The sequence below is a fragment of the Pristis pectinata genome, chromosome 26, assembly GCF_009764475.1.
Source record: "Pristis pectinata isolate sPriPec2 chromosome 26, sPriPec2.1.pri, whole genome shotgun sequence".
Classification (NCBI taxonomy): domain Eukaryota; kingdom Metazoa; phylum Chordata; class Chondrichthyes; order Rhinopristiformes; family Pristidae; genus Pristis; species Pristis pectinata.
In genome coordinates, this window is record NC_067430.1 from 20,570,720 (window position 1) to 20,593,283 (window position 22,564).

Here is a 22,564-nt window from a genome sequence, read left to right on the forward strand (position 1 = left end):
GTGATTGGCATGTCTCCACTGTAGATCCCCCGCACAGCTGCAAAAATGACCCCTTGGCCTTCTCATTTCTAGTGGAGAACTGGAGCCCACACAGGTCCAGCAGCCTGTGGAGTTTGCATGATCTTCATGGGCTTCCCCGGGGTGCACTGGGTTCTTTCCACATTCCAAAGACGTGTGGGTTGGTAGATTAATTATTCGCAGAAAAATACCCCTTGTGTGTAGGTAACTGGTAGAATCTGGGGGGCAGCTGATACGAGAATAGGTTACAGAGAAAATTAGTAGGGGCACTGGATTACCCTGTGGACCAGCATACACCTGATGGGCCAAAGTGGCTTCCTTCTGTGTTGTAAGGGAATATGAAAGAGCCCGAATAATCCATTAGTGAGTGTGAAAATTACCCTCCGCTTGCCTGGAGAAGTGGTGTTGTAACAGTCAAGCAGCCCAACACTATCCAGGATAAAGCACATCACTTGATCAGCATCTCTTCAATTAGCCTAAACATCCACTCCACTGAAGCATTGTGGTTGCAATGTGCCTTGACAACACAAACTGCCTCCCACCCCTCTCCCCTGTCCCCTGCACTGTTCAAAATTCCGTCCCAAAACCAGCATCTTCACAATTGATAAGGATAAGGGTAAAACATGTTAAGTGAACACCATCACCTGCAGACTCCTCTCCAAGAGTACACCATCCTAACTTGGAAGCACATCATCAATCCTTTATTATCACTAGGTCAGAATCCTGGAACTCCCCCTCCAGCGTCACTGTGACAACACCAGATCTACTACTACAAGGCAGCTCACCACCAGCTAACTTTTCAAACCGATGGACAATAAATCTGGGCTTGCCAGTGAGGTGTCCATCCTATCAATGAACAGAAAAAATCAAATGGGAAAAACTAAAGTGGATGAGGCTGAGAATGTTTAACATATTCTGAAATGAAAATAATAATTTCTTGTCTTCAAATGTTAACAATCTGAATGATGTATGAAGAAGAACAAAATCAGGATGTCGGTTTTGCTTATGGAAAAGGCTGTTAATACATTGCTCGTCTGTCCTGATGTGTGTTAACATCTTTCCTTTCTCTAAGATGATACAAGATATTCAATTCAGCTCAGGCTCTGTCAGTCTAACTGATCTGCCTTGTGCATTCATCGATGGAACAAAGCAAAGGGGCACACAGAGACATCTCCAAGGAGGAGAAGATTAAAGCTGTGTTCTAATCTTGGAGCACACCATCAAAAAAAAACAATTTCCATTTGTCTCAAAAATATTACCTACAACTGATTAGATCCAGTCCTTCTGTCACTTGTGGTGCTGCCAGGTGTCTTGTCTGTAAGCCTTTTTCCTTTGACAGAACCAAGTGAACGAGACTGATTTTAATCATCACCTTATTTCGTGCCTTCTTTAGCGCAGATGTCTCTTAATTAAAATAGATCCAGCACTCTGATTCCTGAATTTTATTGAAAGGCATGGGATTTTAAGCAGAGAAATGCAATGCCATATTTATCTGGCACTGTTCAACACCTCTGATGATTTCTCAGTGGAGTCACAGGAAAGGATTTGAATAGCTGGTATTATTCCAGCTTTCCCATATCTGACACAGCCAAAGATTAAAGGATAAGGAGCAGAAGCAATGTTCTTCATTGGTATCGCTGGGAAAAGAGCAGCTCACTGCACTGGTTCACACACAGCCTGAATGTGTGCCTCATTTTCAGACTCAAAAAGCACTTTCAGAAAAATCATGAAAAGTTGCTGAGAATTTTTGCAACTATGAATGACTTTCCTATCAAAGCTAACTCATGATTTTAATTGCGTTGTGACAGCTTTCATCTAGTATCTGAGGATGTGGACAGACAGAACTGTTCCAGAACGCAGAAGACCAAACAAGCCGCTTCTAGAACAACAAGGCCAGGCTGCCCCACACATACATTCTTTGGGAGTGTAGTGGGGCAGCCAGCACAAAGTCTTGAGGAAACACAGGGGGTTATCACTGTTGTGGGGTGAGAGTGATAGTCATCTAGAACAAAGCCCAGGGTCTTCTAGAACACAGAGGAGGTATTCTGTCCAAAACTCTTCGAGAAGGAACATCAAAATGCCCAGAGAGTGACTTGTGTGACACACTACTAGCTGTTGCTCACTCAGGTCTGACGAAATTTGATTTAATTCTTAAAAGGCAAATAGCAACCAACAAAATGATCACAGAAATTACATAAGAAACAGGGGTCTCCGACAATACCTGAATACGGCTCAGGCAAGCTTGGTGAACACAAGGGGAATACAATTTCTGATCAGCAATGAACAGGTTAACAGTTAAAAGGGACCTTGCACTTTATCCCCCAACCCCGCGAATCACCGCTGGGGCAGGTCATCTCCACTACTCTCCCTTCCCCTTTACTCCCCCACCCTTCTCTCACTCTTTGTTGAGTTGGTTTTGGCTGCGTCTGCTCTCTGTTTTCAGGACCAACACTCAGTTATAAGGAGAGGACAAAGTGTTGTACCACCTATGGAATCCAAAGGCAAAGTCAGTCACAAGAATGCTGTGACAACTGGGGCAACCTCGTCCCACCATTACCTCAGCAGGACTACTGCACCTGGGCTTCCCACAGGATCTTCCAGCCTAGTACCGAGCAGGCCTGGGTCTGCTTCGCTTCTGGGATCAGACAGCATCATCAGCACCAATGTATTATGGCAACAGTACAGGATTACATACAAAGCTGGAGATGAAGGAGAACCAAATCATTGCACCTTCTTCACAAAGAGGCGGAAGCTGAATATCTTACCCAAACCCCCTTCATAGCTAGAAGAGAGGAAGGTTGTGAAAGCTGTCGCAGCTAATGCAAGGGACACTCACCTTACCACTGATGTCATTGATGGCGACATGAACAAAGATGGAGGCCTCTTCCATCCCCTCCAGGTACACGTGCCGATAACCTGAGGAGAAAGAAGGATGTGGGAGTCAGCAGCATAGCCCCTTGCAGCTAGTGTGCAAAGAGATGTGAGCAGAATTTCTGTATCTCCTTCCTCTTTGTGTTCTGAACCAGCGAGGGCAGGAACTGAGTGTAGATGGGCTGGGAATTTTCTCCGGTTGTGCCCCAGGAGGACAGAAGCATTTGTTTCGACCTCAGTCACTAATCCCGTTCCCTTGCCGCTAATTCCATATTCAATATCCCCTCCACCCCTTTCTGGCCACTTGCTCCCACCATCCCACACTGGTCCTAAGCTGGGTTCAAACTGATGGTCCGTCTCTGGAACATCAGCTGCCTCCACCTCTGGCCATGCCCACCTGCTGTGAGAGGACCCTCCAAACTCAGCCACACTAGCGCTCTCCAGGATGATAGCCTGGTACGGACGCTCCAATGCACAGGATTGTGAGAGACTGCAGAGGGTTGTAGACTCAGTCAGCTCCATCACGGGCACAACCCTCCCCACCATCGAGGACATCTTTAAGAAGGGGTGCCTTAAGAAGGCGGCATCCATCATTCAGGACCCTCACCATCTGGGACATGCCCTCTTCTCATTACTACCATCGGGGAGGAGGTACAGAAGCCTGAAGTCCCAAATCCAACAATTCAGGAGCAGCTTATTCTGCACCACCATCAGACCTCTGAACGGTCCATGAACCCATGAACACTACCTCATTGTTCCTTTTTTTTGCACTATTTATTTATTTTGTAATTTATAGTTTTTTTAATGTCTTGCACTGTGCTGCTGCCGCAAAACGACAAATTTCACACCATATAAGACAGTGATAATAAACCTGATTCTGACTCCCTCGTCTCCAAACTCCTGAACCAAATCACTACTGTCAATGACTCTCACTCAACCTGGCATCAAAGTTAAAATCCCTGCCCTCGCACCCAGACAGTTCCGTGGCCCAATCCCTCTCTGTGGTGTCTCCAGACCTAGTTTCCCTGACCCACAAACTCTCCACCTCTCCCACCCTGGATTCTAGGCTCCCTCTGAGAATCGCATCAGCCATTTGTGGACGTACTTTAAGCTCCTCTGGAATTCCCTTCCCAAATCCCTCTGTACCTCCTAAAACCCATATTTATGAGCTTCCTTCCAAAATCACCATTTTTGGCTCAACTCCCACCCTGTTCTTAGGCTTCTGAATAGGCTCGTGAAACCAAACTGGTGCTAACCCTGGCCTCTGCAGAGGACTTAACTTCATTGTGGAGCACATCTTCCTTTATAGTTCCTGTGTCCTTGAAGTCGCTGCAGCCTGTCCTTCCACACACAGGAGTCCGACTGTCGACAGCTGCAGCACCAACATTTAGCTGCGTTACCAGGCAGTTCCAGTCTGGTTAAACAAACCTATACAAACACCCAGTTATTGGATATTTCTTCCGAGGTCCTGTGGCATCCTCTTACTTACCAGGCATCATGCTGGTGAAGGCCAAAGTTCTTTGACCAATAAAATCTCGACCAATTGGATCGTGGTCCCAGACCAGGAAGCGGACAAGTGCAAGTTCGGGCATGTGAACAGTGAACACCAGTGTCTCCTCCCACATTGGGTTAAATCCTGCAATCACATGATGATATCACCCAATCAGAAAATCCAAACAAGCGCTCATTCAGGCCATCAGCAAGAGACAGGATTACCAACAAGCACACAGTTCCTTTAAGGCTCAGCCATTGGTCAGAGCCAGTAAGCAATGGGCTCAAGTCCCTGTCTGGGGACGTGAGCACATAATGTAGGCTGGCATGAAAAAAAGTGCAAGGGTAAGTTGTGATGACGATATTGTGACTCTGTAACAGGATATAGTTAGATTGACTGAGTGGGCGAAGAGTTGGCAAATGGAGTTTAGTGTGAGGTCATGCATTTTTGTAAAAGGAATCAAAAGACAGATTATTATCTGAATGGAGAAAGATTGCAGATGAGTGCAGTGCAGAGATATTTAGAGGTTCTTGTGCAGGAATCACAAGACGTTAGCAGGCAGGTGCAGCAAACAGTTAAGAGGGCAAATGGTGTTTTGACCTTCATTGGAAAGGGGTTGGTTTAGAAATAGGGAGGTTTTATTACAATTGTACAGGGGGTTGGTGAGGCCACACCTGGAGCACTGTGCACAGCTTTGGTCCTCTAACCTAGGAAAGGATAGAGTAGCATTAGAGGCAGTCCAAAGGAGATCCACCGGGTTAATTCCTGCGATGAGAGGAATATCCTATCAAGAAAGGCTGTGTTCTTTGGAGTTTTGAAGAACGAGGGGTGATTTTATTGAAATCCTAAGGGGACGTGATGGGTAGATGTTAACCTGCTTTCACTGGTGGGACAGTCTTGAACAAGGGGATATAATCTCAAGATAAAAGGCCATTCATTTAAAACCAAGATATGTGGAAATTTCTTCTCACAGAAGGTGGTGAATCTGTGGAATTCTCTTCCCCTGGGATTGTGGAGGTGAGAGCATGAGAAGTATTTAAAGTGAAGGTAGATATGTTTTTGAAAGATTGGGGAATGACGGCTGTGGGATCTGGCACAGAGGAAGAGTTGAGGCCTGGGAGTAGATCATATTGAATTGCAGGACAGACTAGAGGGGCTGAGTGGCCTTCTCCTGCTCCTATTTTCTTGTGTTCTTGTGACAAATCCAGTGTAGCACTGAAGAATGGTGCAGCATTGGAGGGATGCACCATTCCCTCAGTGCTACCATTGGATGGATGGTCCTTCAGATCTCTCATGCTCTCTCAGACAACATTATTGACAGAAGAACAGCAAAAGTCTCCTGGTTGATATTTATCTCTCAACCAACATCATCAAAGCAGATGTTTGGTTATTTATTATAATACTGACTGCAGCATCTCACTCTGTTCAAAACTGGCTGACACATTTCCATACACTGCCACTTTGAAAGTATTTCACTGAATTAAAACCCAGTGGGGCATCCTGAAAATGTAGAGGTGTAATATAAAATCAATTTTTTTCTTTTCAGTATGGTTTCAGGAAGGTCATTAATGGACGGTTGATACTCCCATAAGATCGGACGCTGAATCCTTGCGCCTATTCCACTGACCCTTTGAGAAGGCAGCAAACATTGCACTGGTGTTGGGTGCCACCTAGTGGTTGGATGAATCCAGCCATGGACTGATCCTGTCACTGGCTTGGACCTTGGCTTTGGGTATAAACCATCAGAGTGAATAACTGAAAAGTTACAAATGGATTTAATAACAAAAGAGCAAAATTGATAAAAGCATAAATTTCAAGTCCAGATCATGTGATTTCATAATGTCATACATCTGTAAGGAATGCGGTTATTCAACTGGACCCTGCACACACTGTCCACACATAGACAGACGAAGAGGCAAGTTTCTGCATTCAGCGCAGACGGGTAACTTCCTCTTTGTTCTGTGTCTCAGTTATGAACAACATGCACCAAATTAAAGTCATAGAGTCTGGCAGCATAGAAAAAGGCCTTTTGGCCCACTATGTCCATGCCAGCTGTTAAGTAGCCACCTCTACTAACCCAGCACTTGTTCTATAGCCCTCTAAGCCTTGGCAATTCAAGTGCTCATTTAAATTAGCCAAGCTTACAGCCAATTATAAATCTCACCCACCCCACAGTTCAGTGAGCTGTGAATCTCAGGTCTTGACTCACCAAAATAAGGGTGTCACTCACAGGCCCCCCTCCTTCCCACCCCAGGCCAGTGTAGCACCCTGCTCCACCCCACCCGCTCTGTTTACCGTTGTCATCCACCACTCTGGTCTGCTCCTTGAAACAGTCAACAGCCAAGCCGATTAGCTCCACCTCCACAAAAGGGTCGATTATCTACAGAACAAAAGCAACAGAAAGTGTGGATTAAGCTCCCAGTCATTAGTTTAGCATCATTCACCCACCTACCCCTCAACAATGGTATGAAATGGCTGCTGTTATACACCCCACAGGGTGGTGGGGATACAATGGGCAGCCTGCTTCATACCTCTGCTCAAACCAAATTCAGATTTTCAAATGGCCCACATTGGGATTTGGACTGATGTTCTTTGGATTGTTAGTCCAATGCCATAATCACCGGTCAGCCATAGACGGTGGACAGTTTTAGGAGGGAATGCCAAAGCTGGAGACTGATTCAGTCTTCATCCAAACATCCCACCAACCTAAGCCACAACCTGACTTTGACAATGTTCGTCCCTCAGCTTCTGGGTGGCTTGTGCAATGGGACCTGTTCCAAGGAGGTCCTGTCACTCTTTAACCTGGCCAAGGTCATCCACCTGAGGAGGGAGAAGCACAGGATCCTTCACAAGCCATTCAGCCAGATTATCACAGAGAGGTGGAGCATGGAAATAGGCCCTTTGGCCCACTGAGTCTGTGCCAACCATCAAGCACCTGTGTTTACACTACCCTAGTCCACTTCATTCTCCCCATACTCCCATCAACTTCCCCTCCTCCCCCAATCCACCATTCACCGACACACCGGAGTTAATTTACAGTGGCCAATTATCTCCCAACCTACATGTTTTAGAGGCTGGGAGGATATGGGAGCCCCGGGGGAAAACCTATGTGGTAACAGGGAGTTGTGCAAACTCCACACTAACAGCAGCATGGGTCAGGTTTGAACTTGGCTCCCTGGAGCTGTGATGCAGTGGCTCTACTGGCTGCACCACTGTGCCGTCCATTCTGGGTTCTCAAGCCCATTCTGCTGTCTAATTACATTTGTGTGGATCTGGATCTTAACTTGGTTCAGACACCTGCACAATAAAAATGTATCAATCCCACTTTTCCATTGTCCTTGAGCATGCATCTTATTGTGAGGAAACAGTTGTCGACTTACAACCCCAGAGATTTATTAGCACACTGGGTAGGGAAGGTGGGTGGGAACAGTTGGACAACTTCCTGGAGGTTTTCTCACATGACCTCCAACCTCTGATCTCCATGCACTCCCATTGTTGGTCACCCGACGCACCTACCCTTCTGACGGCCAACTGGAACGTGAATAGATCCTTTGCCATCCGAGTGGATGATCCTTGGCCCTCAGTTAAATGACCTGCTCCCTTAATGAGAGTATTGTTTCAATGACAAAAGCTTTCAATAAAAATGATAACAAGGAGAACGCACAAATCATTCCTGATGACCGATGATATTTTTCCTGGTTTGTCCAAGCTGTGTCCTGGAAACTAACCCTTAATTTCCAGAGGTACTGGGACGTTAGAAAGGTTAAAAAACCCCGTGGACAGAGCTGATTAAATCTGAGTCATTGGAAGGCCTCAGAAGGAATTTTTATTGAACGTCTTTTACATGGAGGCAATGTGCTCCCATGGCAATGATGTCTAAAGCTAGGTTTAGGGTAAGGAGGAAGGGGTTTAGAGGGGATTGGAGAAGGAATTTATTTTAGGCAGAGGATGGTTGGTATTTGGAACACAATGCCTGAGGGGGAGGTGGAGGCAGATATTCTCACAACACTTCAGGAGTGTTTAGAGGAACACTTGAATTGCCAAGACCTAGAAGGCTGTGAACCAGGTACTGGCAAGTTGGTTTATTGTCACATGTACCGAGGTATGGTGAAAAACTTTGTTTTACATGCCATCCATTCTGATCATTTGATTACAACAGTGCATTGAGGTAGAACGGTTGCAATATAAGGAATGAGTGGATCTGCAGAGAGCAGCTTGCAACGCATCGCCATGCTCTGGCGCCATCTTGCTTGGGATTAGTATAGAATGGTACATGATGGACAGCGTGGATAGGGTGGGCCGAAGAGCCTCTATAAGTCTTACCGCCAGATGTTCACTGACCTCTCCCCTGTCGCCCAGCATTGAATCTTTGGGTTTTGGAAGCTGTTGGCCACTGATGATCCTCAGGACCAGTTGTTTCTTTGTCTGTCCAGACAGCAAATCGTCTGCTGTTGAGTTAAAGGTACCTGGAGGAAAGCAATCCTTTAGTAGGGAGAGGTGCAGCATGTGACAAGTCCCCTTCATTAAAAACCTTCTTCTCCCCACTCCTGAAACAACTCCTTAAATGTAGCAAACTGTCCTCAGGTATTTCACAGAAATGTAAATTGGTCACAGAGTGTCAAAGAACCATGAAATGAGTGGTGGCTGACCGCCTGCTCTCAGCCTGTGGTGGGTTTAAGGAGTAGGTTGGAGGAGGCTTGAGGGGAGTACAGAGGTGGAGAGACGGACGCAACTGCAGGGCCCAGGGCCTGGAGGAGGAGTGGAAAATGAGGTCATGCGAGAGGGCGGAATTGGAGGAAAGCAGAGATCCCAGAGGGTGGTGGGGCTGAAGCCGGTCACAGAGAGGAGGGTCAGTAAAGGAATCAAATTCAAGGATGAGAACTTTAAAATCAAGACATTGACAGGCAGGAACTAATAGAGATCGGCAGGACTGGGTGATGGCTGAACAGAACTCGATGCGAGTTAAATCACAAGCAGCATCGGTTAAAGGACACATTGAAAGAGAAGTAAGGCTAGGTGTACAGAATATCAGTAAAAGGTCTGTGCCTGGCAAAGAATGAGAGTGGGTCACATTGAGGACAGAGGGCAAGGTGACAGAAACATTTAACAGATGGAGAAAATTAGACAGGACTTAGTTGGGGATACATCAGACATGGACATTATTAGGGGGATATATTTTTAAAGGTCAAGAATCGGGAAACATATTGGGGAAGGACACATTGAATGTGGACATTAAGTGCGGGAATACATCAAAGTACAAAACTGGGGGGAACATTGGTGAAGGGTTCAGTGGGGGAAACTGACGAAGGGTTCAGTGGGGGGGTTGATGAAGGATTCAGTGGGGGGACTGACGAAGGGTTCAGTGGGGGAACTGATGAAGGGTTCAGTGAGAGAACTGATGAAGGGGTCAGTAGGGGGATAAAAGGGTTCAGTGGGGGAAACTGACGAAGGGTTCAGTGGGGGGGGTTGATGAAGGATTCAGTGGGGGGACTGACGAAGGGTTCAGTGGGGGGGCTGATGAAGGGTTCAGTGGGGGGGAGCTGACAAAGGGTTCAGTGGGGGGGGTTGATGAAGGATTCAGTGAGGGGACTGACGAAGGGTTCAGTGGGGGGAACTGATGAAGGGTTCAGTGGGGAACTGACAAAGGGTTCAGTGGGGGGGCTGACGAAGGGTTCAGTGGGGGGACGAAGGGTTCGGTGGGGGAACTGACGAAGGGTTCAGTGGGGGTGCTGATGAAGGGTTCAGTGGGGCCGGACTTTGGTGCAGGACACAGTGGGAGGCACTTCGGATGTTGGCAGTGGCCAGATTAATGGTCGGCTGTCTGTTATCCCCTTTGTTTGTTCATGCTTGGGTTCTGATAGCAGAACATTTGGCACTGGATGATCAGTGACAGTCGGGCAGCTGATGCAGGAACGATAATGGCAGATCGATGCAGTAGGCATCACACTCCTGAGTTTACATCCGACCGCTTCCGTCGCTGACCTGGGACACGGACCACCAGCTGTGGTTTGACAAATGTCCCACATACCAGCACCAACACCTCCACAGTACGTACTAAGAGTTAACGCCGTCAGGGTAAAGGATTGTTCCACTGACAGACAACATCTTTGATTGGAGTTTCCCGAGGGGATTTATACTGTACCAATAATTTGAATGATGAGGCAGCTGATGTGACAAGTTTAAACCGAGTGGAGAATTATACAGAACAACTCTGCCCATTCCATCAGATTCAAGCAATCACTCACAGGCTTAACATCTTCCAGATGTTGTGGTTTTGCTGCCTAATTGTTACAAGGCTATTCCAGATGTACAGAAAACACATCCTGCGGCAGTACAGGCCAAACTTGAATATCAGACAGAAATAAATCATTAGGGAATGCAGGAGAGATTCCTTTAGACAGAGAGGTTGGGATTGTGATATTCCTTGGCACAGGGTGAGGTCAACAGCATTTAAAGTGAATCTAATGGTCCCACAAAGGGAAAAGAAGACTTGGTTATGCTGCCAGAGGGAGATGGGTTGGTGTGGGAGGAGGGGTGTGTGTATGTTAACCATTGGGGCTGTGCTGTACAGTCCATGTGGTAAAACAATGACTGAACGTGAGCGAATCCTGCTCAGCTGAGTTGTGGCAGACACTCTGAGGAACAGACATGTGTGGGATGCTATTATTTAGTGGAGCAGTTATTGAAAGTTACTGATTGCGTGTAATTTAACAGCAATTTGGTGCTACAAATTTTTGCTGGCCAGAGTGAAGCAGAGTCCATCACACAGCCCCTCCCAGATCCTCATATGGAGAAGAGATCTTTATCCCACCAGTGTAGAAAGGATATGGCTCTTCCCAATTAGTGAGGACCATTCCCTCTGCCTGACAGTTACCGGGTCTGGGCTAGATCCATATCGAGACATCAGAGGTGAAAAATCAGAGTTCAGTGTCAGTCTGTCAGATCCTGGACTTTGTCCTCACAGAAACCAACCCCAAATACATGAGTTTATTCTTCCTTACCTCGAGTCATGCACTTGGGTTTGAGGACGTAACCACAGTTCCCATTGGAGTTAAACTTGGCTCTATTAAGCTGCAGCACTCTTCCTTCAGACTGGTAGTTCAATGCAACTGGAGGAAGACAGGGACAGAGAGCATTACTCATTTATGTGAATTAAGGCAGGCACGGTATTACAGCGCCAGCGACCCGGGTTCAATTCCGGCCACTGTCTGTAAGGAGTTTGTACGTTCTCCCCGTGACTGTGTGGGCTTCCTCTGGGTGCTCTGGTTTCCTCCCACGTTCCAAAGACATACAGGTTAGGAAGTTGTGGGTACACTATGTCGGCGCTAGAAGCATGGCGGCACTTGCGGGCTGCCCCCAGAAGACTCTATGCAAAGATGCATTTCACTGTGTGTTTCAATGTACATGTGACCAATAAAGATGGCTTGAATCTTATCTTAACTGCCTTCCGAGCCTTCAAGCTGCCACAGATCTCACCATTTCTACTCTAAGAACCCCATGCCAATTAAATGGCTGAGCTGAGATTTCTACACATGGAGCACTATCAGCCAACGTACAGCCTGTGGTGATCACTCTGACTGCCATCTGCATGGTGTCTCTCCCGTTCCGGTGAGTAGCTTCTGTCTCTAATGAATACAATGGATTAATCAGTTGCTAAGACTTGACATAGGGCCCATCTAATGCAAGGGTATCACTTTTCTCCAAAGACCAATCTCCCACACCAAGCAGGGCTTCTTCTCAGAAACAGGAGGAGGTTATTTTGTAATTTATTCGTGTTTTGGGATCTGGGTATTGCTGGCAAGGCCAGTATTTATTGCTTACACCTAACTGATCTTGCGAAGGTGGTGGGGAGCACCTATTTGAACACTTGCAGTTTTTCTGGTGAAGGTACTTCCACAGTAATGTTGGTAGAGGGTTCCAGGATTTAGATCCAGTGACAAACAAAGAACAGGTGATATATTTCCAACAGAGGATGGTGTGTGACCTGGAAGGAAACCTAGAGGTAGCAGTGTTCCTATACACCTGAAGCTCTTGTCCTTTTTAGGTTTAGGAATTGCTGTCTGAGTTATCAAGGCAAGTAACTGTAGTGCAATTAGTCTACGATGCTACTCATTCTGTGTGCAGGTAGTGGAAGGAATAAATATTTAAGGTGGTGGATGTAGTGCCAATCAAGCAGGCTGTTTTGTCCTGGATGGCTTCTTGGAGCTTATCCAAGGGAGTGTTCCACCAGCTCCTCGCTTATGTGTGGTAGACAGTAGAAAGGCTTCGGGTGTCAGGAGGTGAGTCATTCACTACAGGTTACCCAGTCTCCTACCTGCTCACAGAATGTACGTGGCTGGTCCGGTTGTGTTTCTGGTTAATGGGGAGGATGTTGACATTGGGGGAGGGAAAATGGTGATGCCAATGAGTGTCAACGGTAGAAACATGCATTGCCTGGCACTTGCCACTGATCAGCTCTTGCCTGAATGTTATCTGGCTCTTGCTGTCCTTCATATGCTGGAGCCTGCTCCACCATTCAGTAAGGATACGTCTGATCTGAATCTTAATTTCTGCCCTGCCTGACGTAGATCTGGTACCCACAGCACAGAACACCATCGAGCTTCAGGCTGGGAGTGCAGGCAGTGCCACCGTGCACTGACTGAGTGGAAGACTTCTGTTGGAGTTTGGCTGTTGGGACCAGAGGCGGGGTGAAGGGTTGGACGTAGGTGAGTGGTGTGGTTTATGTACCTAGCTGGCAACCTGCATTCCAGAAGGGCTGTGGGTTGAAGTTGCTGGAGTCCACCCTGTAGGAGGAAGGGTAGATGCGGGAGAGCTGCTGCTGGTTCACCCGGAGAAATTGCTGGGGCTTCTGCTGCAGGAGCTGGTGGGTTTTCGCTTCGCTGAATGAAGAGACCTGCCAACTGCACACGACTGTTGGAGAGATCAAGTAGAAGAGCAGTTATCAAAGCTCAGGTGGGAGAAGTGCAGCCACACCCACACTTAAAGTGGTTGTGTTCCCAGGGAGGACTTGCTCCTAACTGCTCCCCCACCCCCCTCAACTGCTCGGGCGTCTTACCACAGCCCAGACAGGCCAATCAGCAACAGTGACCATCACTGGATGGGAAGTCCTGCCCTTCTGGCAGTCGGGATATGGGAGGAGGGCCAAGGTTGTCAATCAGCAGCTTCAGGTTTGTCATAGGATTAAACAGCAAAGAAAGAGGCCATTCAGCCCAGCATATCTCCTTCACAGGTCCACCCCACTGGTCCCACTTCCATTCTCTCTTCCACTCTTTCCCACACCCTGCACGTTTCTCTCCATCGAGAACTGGCCTTGTTCTTTTTTTGACTGAACTTTCTTCTGTCTATACCAGGGGTATTGAGGTACTTGGCAGTCGCTTGGTGGTTGGACTGTCAACAACTACCCACTCCCCAAAATCTGATCTCCCACCCTCCCACTCGCCAGTCTCCAATCTTCCAACTTCCCCCACTCGCTAGTCTCCACTCTCAACCATCCACAGTCCCTGTTCTCTTGACTAACCTCCACTTCCCAATTTCCGATCTCCTAACCATTCCCCATTGCCCAATCTCCAATCCCCCAACCGCCTCCCAATCCCTGGCATCTGATCCTCCAATGGCTCCATGATGATTGACCTCAGACTCCATTTCCCTTTGGCCTATGATCCCCTCAAAGGCAAGTCTGAGCTGGGAGTGCTGATGGCATGAGTTCTGAGGACTATCATATTGGACACAATTAGGGTTATATATGGCTCCCAGAGTCCTCCGCATCACTAAGGATGGCCAGGCTGCAATTCTGCCCTGTATTATCCTGCTGCCCCTGTTCTCACATACTATGCACATCACTGACTCCACAAGGTGTTTTCATGGACGTGGCTGGAATAGTAAATCAATGCATTTTGTATCACGCACCTTCAGAGTCGATATCGTACATGCCGACGGACTTTGTGTACTTAACCAGGTCCGAGAGGGCCCGGGACAGCTTCATGGTCTTCTTCAGCCTGCCGCTCCTGACCAAAGAAGGGAAAGTTAAGAGAGAGTTCCACAGTGTCTCTCAGACAGGGTAATATGTAAGTCAGGACTGATGTCAAGAAATCTTCAAACAACAGTTGTTAACAGCTGCATGAGCGCAGGAAATGAAACACCCACAATAAGTTAACAATTGGATGGCCCAGCTTGGGAGCATTAAGCATGGGTGAATGACGATGGACAGAATGGCCTTCCTGCAATTGTCTTGTGCTAGCACCGTAAATAAAGTGGGAGAGGCTACCCTTAGATCTGGGCTTTATACTCAGAATGGTGAATGTGGACTGGACAAAACTGGCCAACCTGCATGTAACGGTACACCTGCAATAGTTGCTCTCCACTGGATGATCCTTCTCCCCCGTTTGATGGTTCTGCTGGGCAACGGCAGTCTCCCTCCTTTGGTCCATCCTGACTGCTCACCTTGTTGAGTGCACCATGCTTCGGCCAGCAGTGGTCTGATGCTCCTGTTCTTCTTCATCATCCTCCAAGCTCGAGGACTTCTTTATCTTCACAGCTTTTTTCTGCAACGAGTGAATTGCAGCACTGATTGGATGGTCATACGTTCTGACAGTACACTGCAGTGCCCTTTTCTGTGGTTTCATTCCACAGGGGCCCTGGGATGGTAGCGCAGCAGCTATGTTACTGAATTGGTCTCCAACAATCTAGGCCCTTGATCCAGAGATGCAAGTTCAAATCTCACCAAGGCAGCTAAGGAATTTGAATTCAAGTAAATAAATTTGGAAACGAATGTTAGAGATAGCAATGGAACTATTAGATTGTTATCTGGTTCACTAATGCCCTACGGGGAAGGAAATCTGCCATCCTTACCGAGGTTGCCCTGCATGTGACTCCAGAACATAGAACATAGAACTACAGCACAGTACAGGCCCTTCAGCACACGATGTTGTGCTGACATTTTATCCTGCTCTAAGATCTATCTGACCCTTCCCTCCCACATAGACCTCTATTTTTCTATCATTCATGTGTCTATCTAAGAGTCTCTTAAATGTCCCTAATGTATCTGCCCCCACAACCTCTGCTGGCAGTGCGTTCCACGCACCCACCACTCTCTGTGTAAAAAACTTACCCCTGACATCCCCCTTATACCTTCCTCCAATCACCTTAAAATTATGTCCCCTTGTGTTAGCCATTGCCGCACTGGGAAAAAGTCTCTGACTGTCCACTCAATCTATGCTTCTTATCATCTTGTACACCTCTATCAAGTCCCCTCTCATCCTCCTTCTCTCCAAAGAGAAAAGTCCTAGCTCGCTCAACTTATCCTCATGAGACATGTTTGACCCTTAACTACATCCTCAGATTAGGGGCAATTAGGGATGGACAACAAATCTCTACATTCTGTTAACAAATTAAAAAAAAACCTTAATACTGCTCTAATTCAGGTGTGCAATCACAACATAGGGTCAAAGAGGGAGCAAAAGATGAAGCTTTCTGTCATTACCCACTGTTCTGTCTAGGGTGGAGCTAAGATCTCTCGGTTTGAACGGTTCTGTGTGATATCCTGGTCCACTGTCACTGAAAGCATGTGTCCATGCTTTTGGTGACACAACTCCTACACTTTGTGAATACAACCACAAAGTGGCCTGCTGCTTGCTCCTATCTTTGCTTCATTTCCACACACAACAGTCCCATCTGGGCTGGGCACAACTGAACACAAAATAAAACACATCCTCATCTCTGGAAGCCTTAGGTGTAACTTTTGAAATGCCGTCACTGAGTACGGTAGGACGGAGAGCAGTTAATCTGCAAACTCCCACACACATCAATGACCAAGTAATCTGTTTAAGTGATGATGGTTGAGGAATAATCATTTGTCAGCACTCTGGGGAGAACTCCCTGCTCTGTTTCAAAATAGTGGCATGGGATATTTTTACACTCACTAGCAGGGGAAGACTAAGACCAATCTTATCTGAAGGATGCCAACTCCAACAGTGTGGCACTCCCTCAGTACTGCACGCAGCCATCAGCCTCGATCACGTGCTCAGTTCTCTGGAGTGGATCTTGACCCCCATGACCTCTGCCTCAAAAAGGAAAGTGTTCCCCACTCAGCCAGAGCTGACCCCTGCTGGATAAATAGGTCCACTAAACGGAGGTTATGTTGGAACTTCATCATTCACTACACTGAAGTAGCACCAGTTGTCCACATCACCCACAAGAGAGAGTAAACTTCAGCCACAAGATTTCCTTTCTGTGTATTCCCTTGGCCGCCCTTCTCTATACAATCCTGAAAGAACCAACTCCACTGACCTTGCGCTTGGAAAAGCTGCCAATGAAGGAGCGACTGTGCCTCTTGTTGGTCATTGGATCTTCTCCAGAGTCTGTCCCATCATCAGTTTTACTCTGTCAGCAGAAGAGAATCAGCCACATTAACAAAATGGAAACAGACAGACAGGTACAGATTAGCGAGAATCAGATAAAGATTCTGTTTGTGGGAAATCGTGTCTCACTAATTTAATCGAGTTTTTTAAAGAGGTGACCAAGAGGATTGATGAGGGCAGAGTGGTAGATGTTATTTACACAGACTTTAGCAAGGCCTTTGACTAGGTCCTGCATAGTAAGCTGGTCTATGTTAGATCACATGGGATCTAGGGTGAGCTAGCTAATTGGCTTGGTGGAGAGAGTCAGAGGGTGGTAGGGAAGGGTTGTTTTTCAGATTGGAGGCCTGTAACCAGTGTGTGGCATAGGGATTGGTGCTGAGGCCCCTGTTGTTTGTCGTATAGACTGATGATTTGGATGAGAATGTAGGTAAGTTTGGATAAGTAAGTTTGCGGAAGACACCAAAATTTGTGGTATAGTGGACAGTGCAGAAGGTTGCTAAAGTTACAACATGATCTAGATCAACTGGAAAAATGGACAAAAGAATGGCAGATGAAATTTAACTCAGACATGTGTGAAGTGATGCTTTTTGGGATATTAAACCAGGCCAGGACATACACAGGGCCCTGGGGAGTGTTACTGAACAACAAGACCTTGAGTTACAAGTACATTGTTTCCTGAAAGCGGTGACATAGGTAGACAGAGCGGTGAAGAAGGCATGTGACATAAGACATATCAGTTGGTGCACTGAATTCCAGAGTCATGTTGCAGCTGTACAAGGTGTTTGTGAGATGACACTTGGAGGACTGTGTGCAGTTCTGGTCGCCATGTGATTAAGCTGGAGAGGGTGCAGAAAGAATCACAAGGATGTTACTGGGACTGAAGGGCTTGAGTTAAAAGGAGAGACCGGATAGGCTGGGGCTGTTTTCCCTGGAGCGAAGGAGGCTGAGGGATGTCCTTATAGAGGTTTATAAAATCATGAGTGGCATCGATAGGGTGGATGGTCATAGTCTTCTCCTCAGGGTAGGGAAGTCTAAAACTAGAGGGCACAGGTTTAAGGTGAGAGGGGAAAGATTTAAAGAGGACCTGGTGGGTATACAGGATGAGTTGCCAGAGGAGGAGGGAGAGGTGGGTACAATTACACCATTGAAAGACATTTGGACAGGTTCATGGATATGAAAGGTTTAGAGGAATATGGGCCAAACGCAGGCAGATGGGACTAGCTCAGGTAGGCACCTTGGTCAGCATGGATAAATTGTCTGTCTCCATGCTGTATCGCTTTATGAGTCTGTAGGTATGAGGAGAGGGACAGCCAGAGAGGGAGAGTGAAATTGACTGAGAATGAGAGACAGGAGACCAGTCAGAGTGGCCCACCATAAATTCAAGTCAGTAAACTAAGCTGCTTCACTGCTCCAGAGAAGAAAAAACTAAAATCTCACAAAAGGCATGCATGCAACACCTACTTCTGAAACTATCCTGGTCAGTTCTTGTTCACCCCTGTCACTAATTTTCATTAAAGCACCGTTCAAGGTATTTAAGCATTGAGCAAAAACAACATTCAGGATTCTGCAAGTAGATGTGCAGCTCTGTGTAAGAAGCTACTTTTTTTAATTTAGCCACTTGAGGGCATTGAATAGAATAGGTTTCAAACACAGATGTATCCTATTCAATAGCATCATACCTCAAGATCTCACAGCACTAAGAATCAGAGAGACAAGCACAAAGAGAGAGAACAACATACAGTTAAAAATTAAGAAACACAAAGAGATGATGGAAATGGAGGCATGGACAAAGCAGGAAGCAAAAGAAGAGACACACACATCTAGCAAGTGTGACTCAAAGACACATTTAGGATGAAAGGCATGCAGAGATAAAAGGAGAAAGAAGGACAGAGAGGGGAAGAAATTATTATTCAATGCATGGAATGAATCTTTTGAACTGATTGAATTACAAAGGTAATAAATTACAGCCAATGTCACATTTCATGTTTACAACCTGTACCTCTCTTGTAGACTTTAATCAGAGGGCTCAATAATTAAACAACTCAAAAAACATTGAATCCAGGGACTGCAATGCAGCTTTCAGCTGAAATATGACTTGGTAGTGGCCAGTGCTGCCATCTAAACAGTGCCATCTCACCCATGGTGCTAGTGCAGTACCGGCTGATATCTGGATCCAGCTGCCTGTCAATCATCCCCACTCACTACTGCAGTGAGATGAGGGGTCAATAGAACTTTTTACTTCATTCCTGTGGCATCTGATGATATCTGAACAGCCCCAAGTGTGTCGCAATCGATAAACTAGTCGGGAAGTGCAGTTACTGTGGCATGGGAAATGTGGCAATGAAGCTATGCACAGCAAGATCCCAGAAACAGCGACATGTAAAACCATTTTTGGCAGTTAACTAACTGATATGTTCCACAGGACATTTAGTGCTCAAAAAATGTTAAGGGAAGCAATGTTTTAAAAATTCCTTATGTGTTTTATGAGAACAATGTGAGAGATTCATTACTTCCTGTAATTTGAATGTAGAGGAATATTTTGTGTGTATTGCCCTCGATGTAGATTGGCCGACCATCTTCACCTATCTGCCTTTTTTACACATGTTATTTAGGGGATAATGATTGGCCCAGGAGCACAGGCTCTGAAATAGTGCCAAGAGGTCTATTAATCCACCTGGGAGGGCAGACTGGGCTTCAGTTAAAGGCCATGTCCAAAGGACAGCGTCTCCAGCAGTGCAGCCAACCCTCAGTGCAGCCAACTCAGCTCTGGAGCATCTGGACAGTAAAGACACATACGTTAGACTATTGTTTATTGACTACAGCTCTGCCTTCAATACAATAATTCCAAGCAAGCTTGTCACCAAACTCCGAGACCTAGGACTCAACACCTCCCTCTGTAACTGGATCCTTGACTTTCTAACAAACAGACCACAATCAGTGAGGATAGGCAGCAATACCTCCAGCACGATTATTCTCAACACTGGTGCCCGACAAGGCTGTGTCCTCAGCCCTCTACTCTACTCCCTATACACTCACGACTGTGTGACCAGATTCTGCTCCAACTCCATCTACAAGTTTGCAGATGATGTCACCGTTGTAGGCCGTATCTCAAGCAGCAATGAGTCGGAGTACGGGAAGGAGATAGAGAGCTTAGTGGAATGGTGTCATGACAACAACCTTTCCCTCAATGTCAACAAAACTAAAGAGCTGGTCATTGACTTCAGGAAAGGGGGCGGTGTACATGCACCTGTCTACATCAATGGTGCTGAGGTGTCGAGAGGGTTGACAGCTTTAAGTTCCTGGGAGTGAACATCACCAACAACCTGTCCTGGTCAAATCATGTAGAAGCCACAGCCAAGAAAGCTCACCAGCGCCTCTACTTCCTCAGGAGGCTAAAGAAATTTGGTTTGTCCCCTTTGACTCTCACCAACTTTTAACGATGCACCATAGAAAGCATCCTATCTGGATGTATCACGGCTTGGTATGGCAACTGCTCTGCCCAAGACCGCAAGAAGCTGCAGAGAGTTGTGGACACAGCCCAGCGCATCACGGACACCAGCCTCCCCTCCTTGGACTCTGTCTTTACCTCTCATTGTCTGGGTGTAGCAGCCAGCATAATCAAAGACCCCCACCCACCCGGGACATTCTCTCTTCTCTCCTCTTCCATCGGGTAGAAGATACAGGAGCCTGAAGGCACGTACCACCAGACTTAAGGACAGCTTCTACCCCACTGTGATACAATTGTTCCCTTATACAATGAGATGGACTATGACCTCACGATCTACCTTGTTGTGACCTTGCACCTTATTGCACTGCACTTTCTCTGTAGCTGTGACACTTTACTCTGTACTGTTATTGTTTTTTACCTGTACTACATCAATGCACTCTGTACTAACTCAATGTAACTGCACTGTGTAATGAATTGACCTGTACGATTGGTTTGTAAGACAAGCTTTTCACTGTACCTCGGTACAAGTGACAATAATAAACCAATACCAATACAGTGCTACACTGGAATGATAGCCTGGATCTTGGTACCAAGGCCTCCAGAGGGTGGCTTGAATTGGTGATTCTCTGACTCAGAGATGAGAGGACTACCAACTGAGCTGAGCTGTGGTGTAAACTGTTCCATCAGCTGGTTTCTCACTCCCCTCAGTTCCACCTTGGTTACAATAAGTAGGCTGGGTGCTGAGCTGATCTGGGAGTGCAGGGGAAGGGGGCTGGTTTGGGAGGAGGAGGGGAGAGCTAGATGGTGGTGAGTGGTTGTGAAATGAAAGTGATGGTACTAATGCTCATTGTTCAAATCCACTCTCAATCTGACCCACCTCTATTCTTTCCCTTGCTTCCCTTTAACAATATTTATGCTATCCAACTCAAGCACGCCAGAGTAAGTTTCTATTCTGACTAAAGGCATTTCTATTAATTCTTCATTGCTATTATTAGTGACTGACTTATAATTATAACCTCTAACTGATGGAAGCATCTTCCCTATGTTTAACCTACTGAACCCTCTCAGAATCGAGAGTCAGTATCAGGTCACCTCTTTCTTATAGGGATGAGACCCAGTCCGTTCTCACTATGCTGATGGCACGTAACAGGAGCAGGAGTGGGTCAGCTGACCCTCGAGCCTGCACCGTCATTTAATATAGTCAAGGCTGATCCAAATGTGGCCTCCACACCGCCTTTCTGCTCTCTCCCCAAACCCTTTGACTCCCTTGAAAGTTAAATGTCTGTCATCTTTACCTTAAATATATTTATTAACTCTGCTTCCGGCAGCTCTGTGGGTAAGGAATTCCAAAGATTCATGATCCTCTGAAAGAAGAAATTCCTCCCCATTTTAAATGGGGATCTCCTTTTCTGAAACTATGGCCCGTATTAGGGGAAACACCCTCTCAACATCCACCCTTTCAATCTGCCTAAGAATCTCATGTTTCAATATGACTTCCCATCCTTCTAGACTCTAATGAGTATAGGCCCAACCTGCTCAACTTCTATTCATACCTTAACCCCTTCCTCCTAGGATTTAACCTACTGAACTTTCTCTGCACTACCTCCAAAGCAAGTATATCCTTTCTTAAATACGGAGATCAAAACCCTGTGCAGTACTTGAGATGCAGTCTCATCAATCCCTTGTAAGGTTGCATCAAAACTTCTCTATTTTGATACACCAAATCCCTTGCAAAAAAGGCCAACATTTGATTTGGCTTCCCAGTACCTGCTTGCCAACCCTCTGTGTTTCCTTCACTAGGACCCCTTTGTACCACAACATTTTGTAGTCTACTGGTATAACATCACTGTTCTTTTCCTTTAAACAGAAGTAGGTCCTTCTGCATCCTTTCTGCAATGGAAATGAAGATGAAGGCAGGGTCCGTGGCCCCTGGTGGCATGGACTCTGGCAACAAATTTCGCTGGGTGACTGGAAGGTGGGACAACCTATAAGGTGAAGCGATGTTCTGAAGCAAATTAAGCTGGTGATGTCTCTGGCTGGAACAGGACCAATGCCTCTCACTAGTTGTGCAGACCACTCTCAGAGCACTAACCATAGTTCTGGTCTCCATATTATACAAAGGACGCAGAAGAACCGGAACCAGTGTTAAATAAAAACAGCAAAAGCAAATCTATCAGCAAAAACAGAGTAGACTCAATCTACTCTGTTTTTGCTGATAGGTTTGCTTTTAAGACCTTCTAGATTCTGAAAGGGTTCAGTAGATTAGATATAGAGAAGATGCTTCCATCAGTGAGGAGCCAGGATTATGACTCAGTTACTAATAAAAGCAATGTCTTTATAGGAATGTCTTTAGCTAGAGAAGGGATCACAAACTCTGGA

At 46.4% G+C, this 22,564-nt stretch overlaps 1 protein-coding gene across 1 annotated transcript in view; it reads right to left on the bottom strand.

Annotated features, from left to right (window-relative positions):
- plch2a (phospholipase C, eta 2a) overlaps window positions 1-22,564 on the bottom strand; it is a 231,998-nt gene that overhangs the window by 34,791 nt on the left and 174,643 nt on the right. Inside the window, exons 14-22 of the mRNA XM_052039505.1 lie at window positions 16,667-16,759; window positions 14,822-14,922; window positions 14,288-14,385; window positions 13,109-13,291; window positions 11,383-11,490; window positions 8,723-8,847; window positions 6,677-6,761; window positions 4,379-4,525; window positions 2,855-2,934 (exon numbers count right to left, since the gene is read on the bottom strand). Of these exons, the coding sequence (XP_051895465.1) occupies window positions 2,855-2,934; window positions 4,379-4,525; window positions 6,677-6,761; window positions 8,723-8,847; window positions 11,383-11,490; window positions 13,109-13,291; window positions 14,288-14,385; window positions 14,822-14,922; window positions 16,667-16,759 (1,020 nt within the window). The remainder of the gene's footprint in view (window positions 1-2,854; window positions 2,935-4,378; window positions 4,526-6,676; window positions 6,762-8,722; window positions 8,848-11,382; window positions 11,491-13,108; window positions 13,292-14,287; window positions 14,386-14,821; window positions 14,923-16,666; window positions 16,760-22,564) is intronic.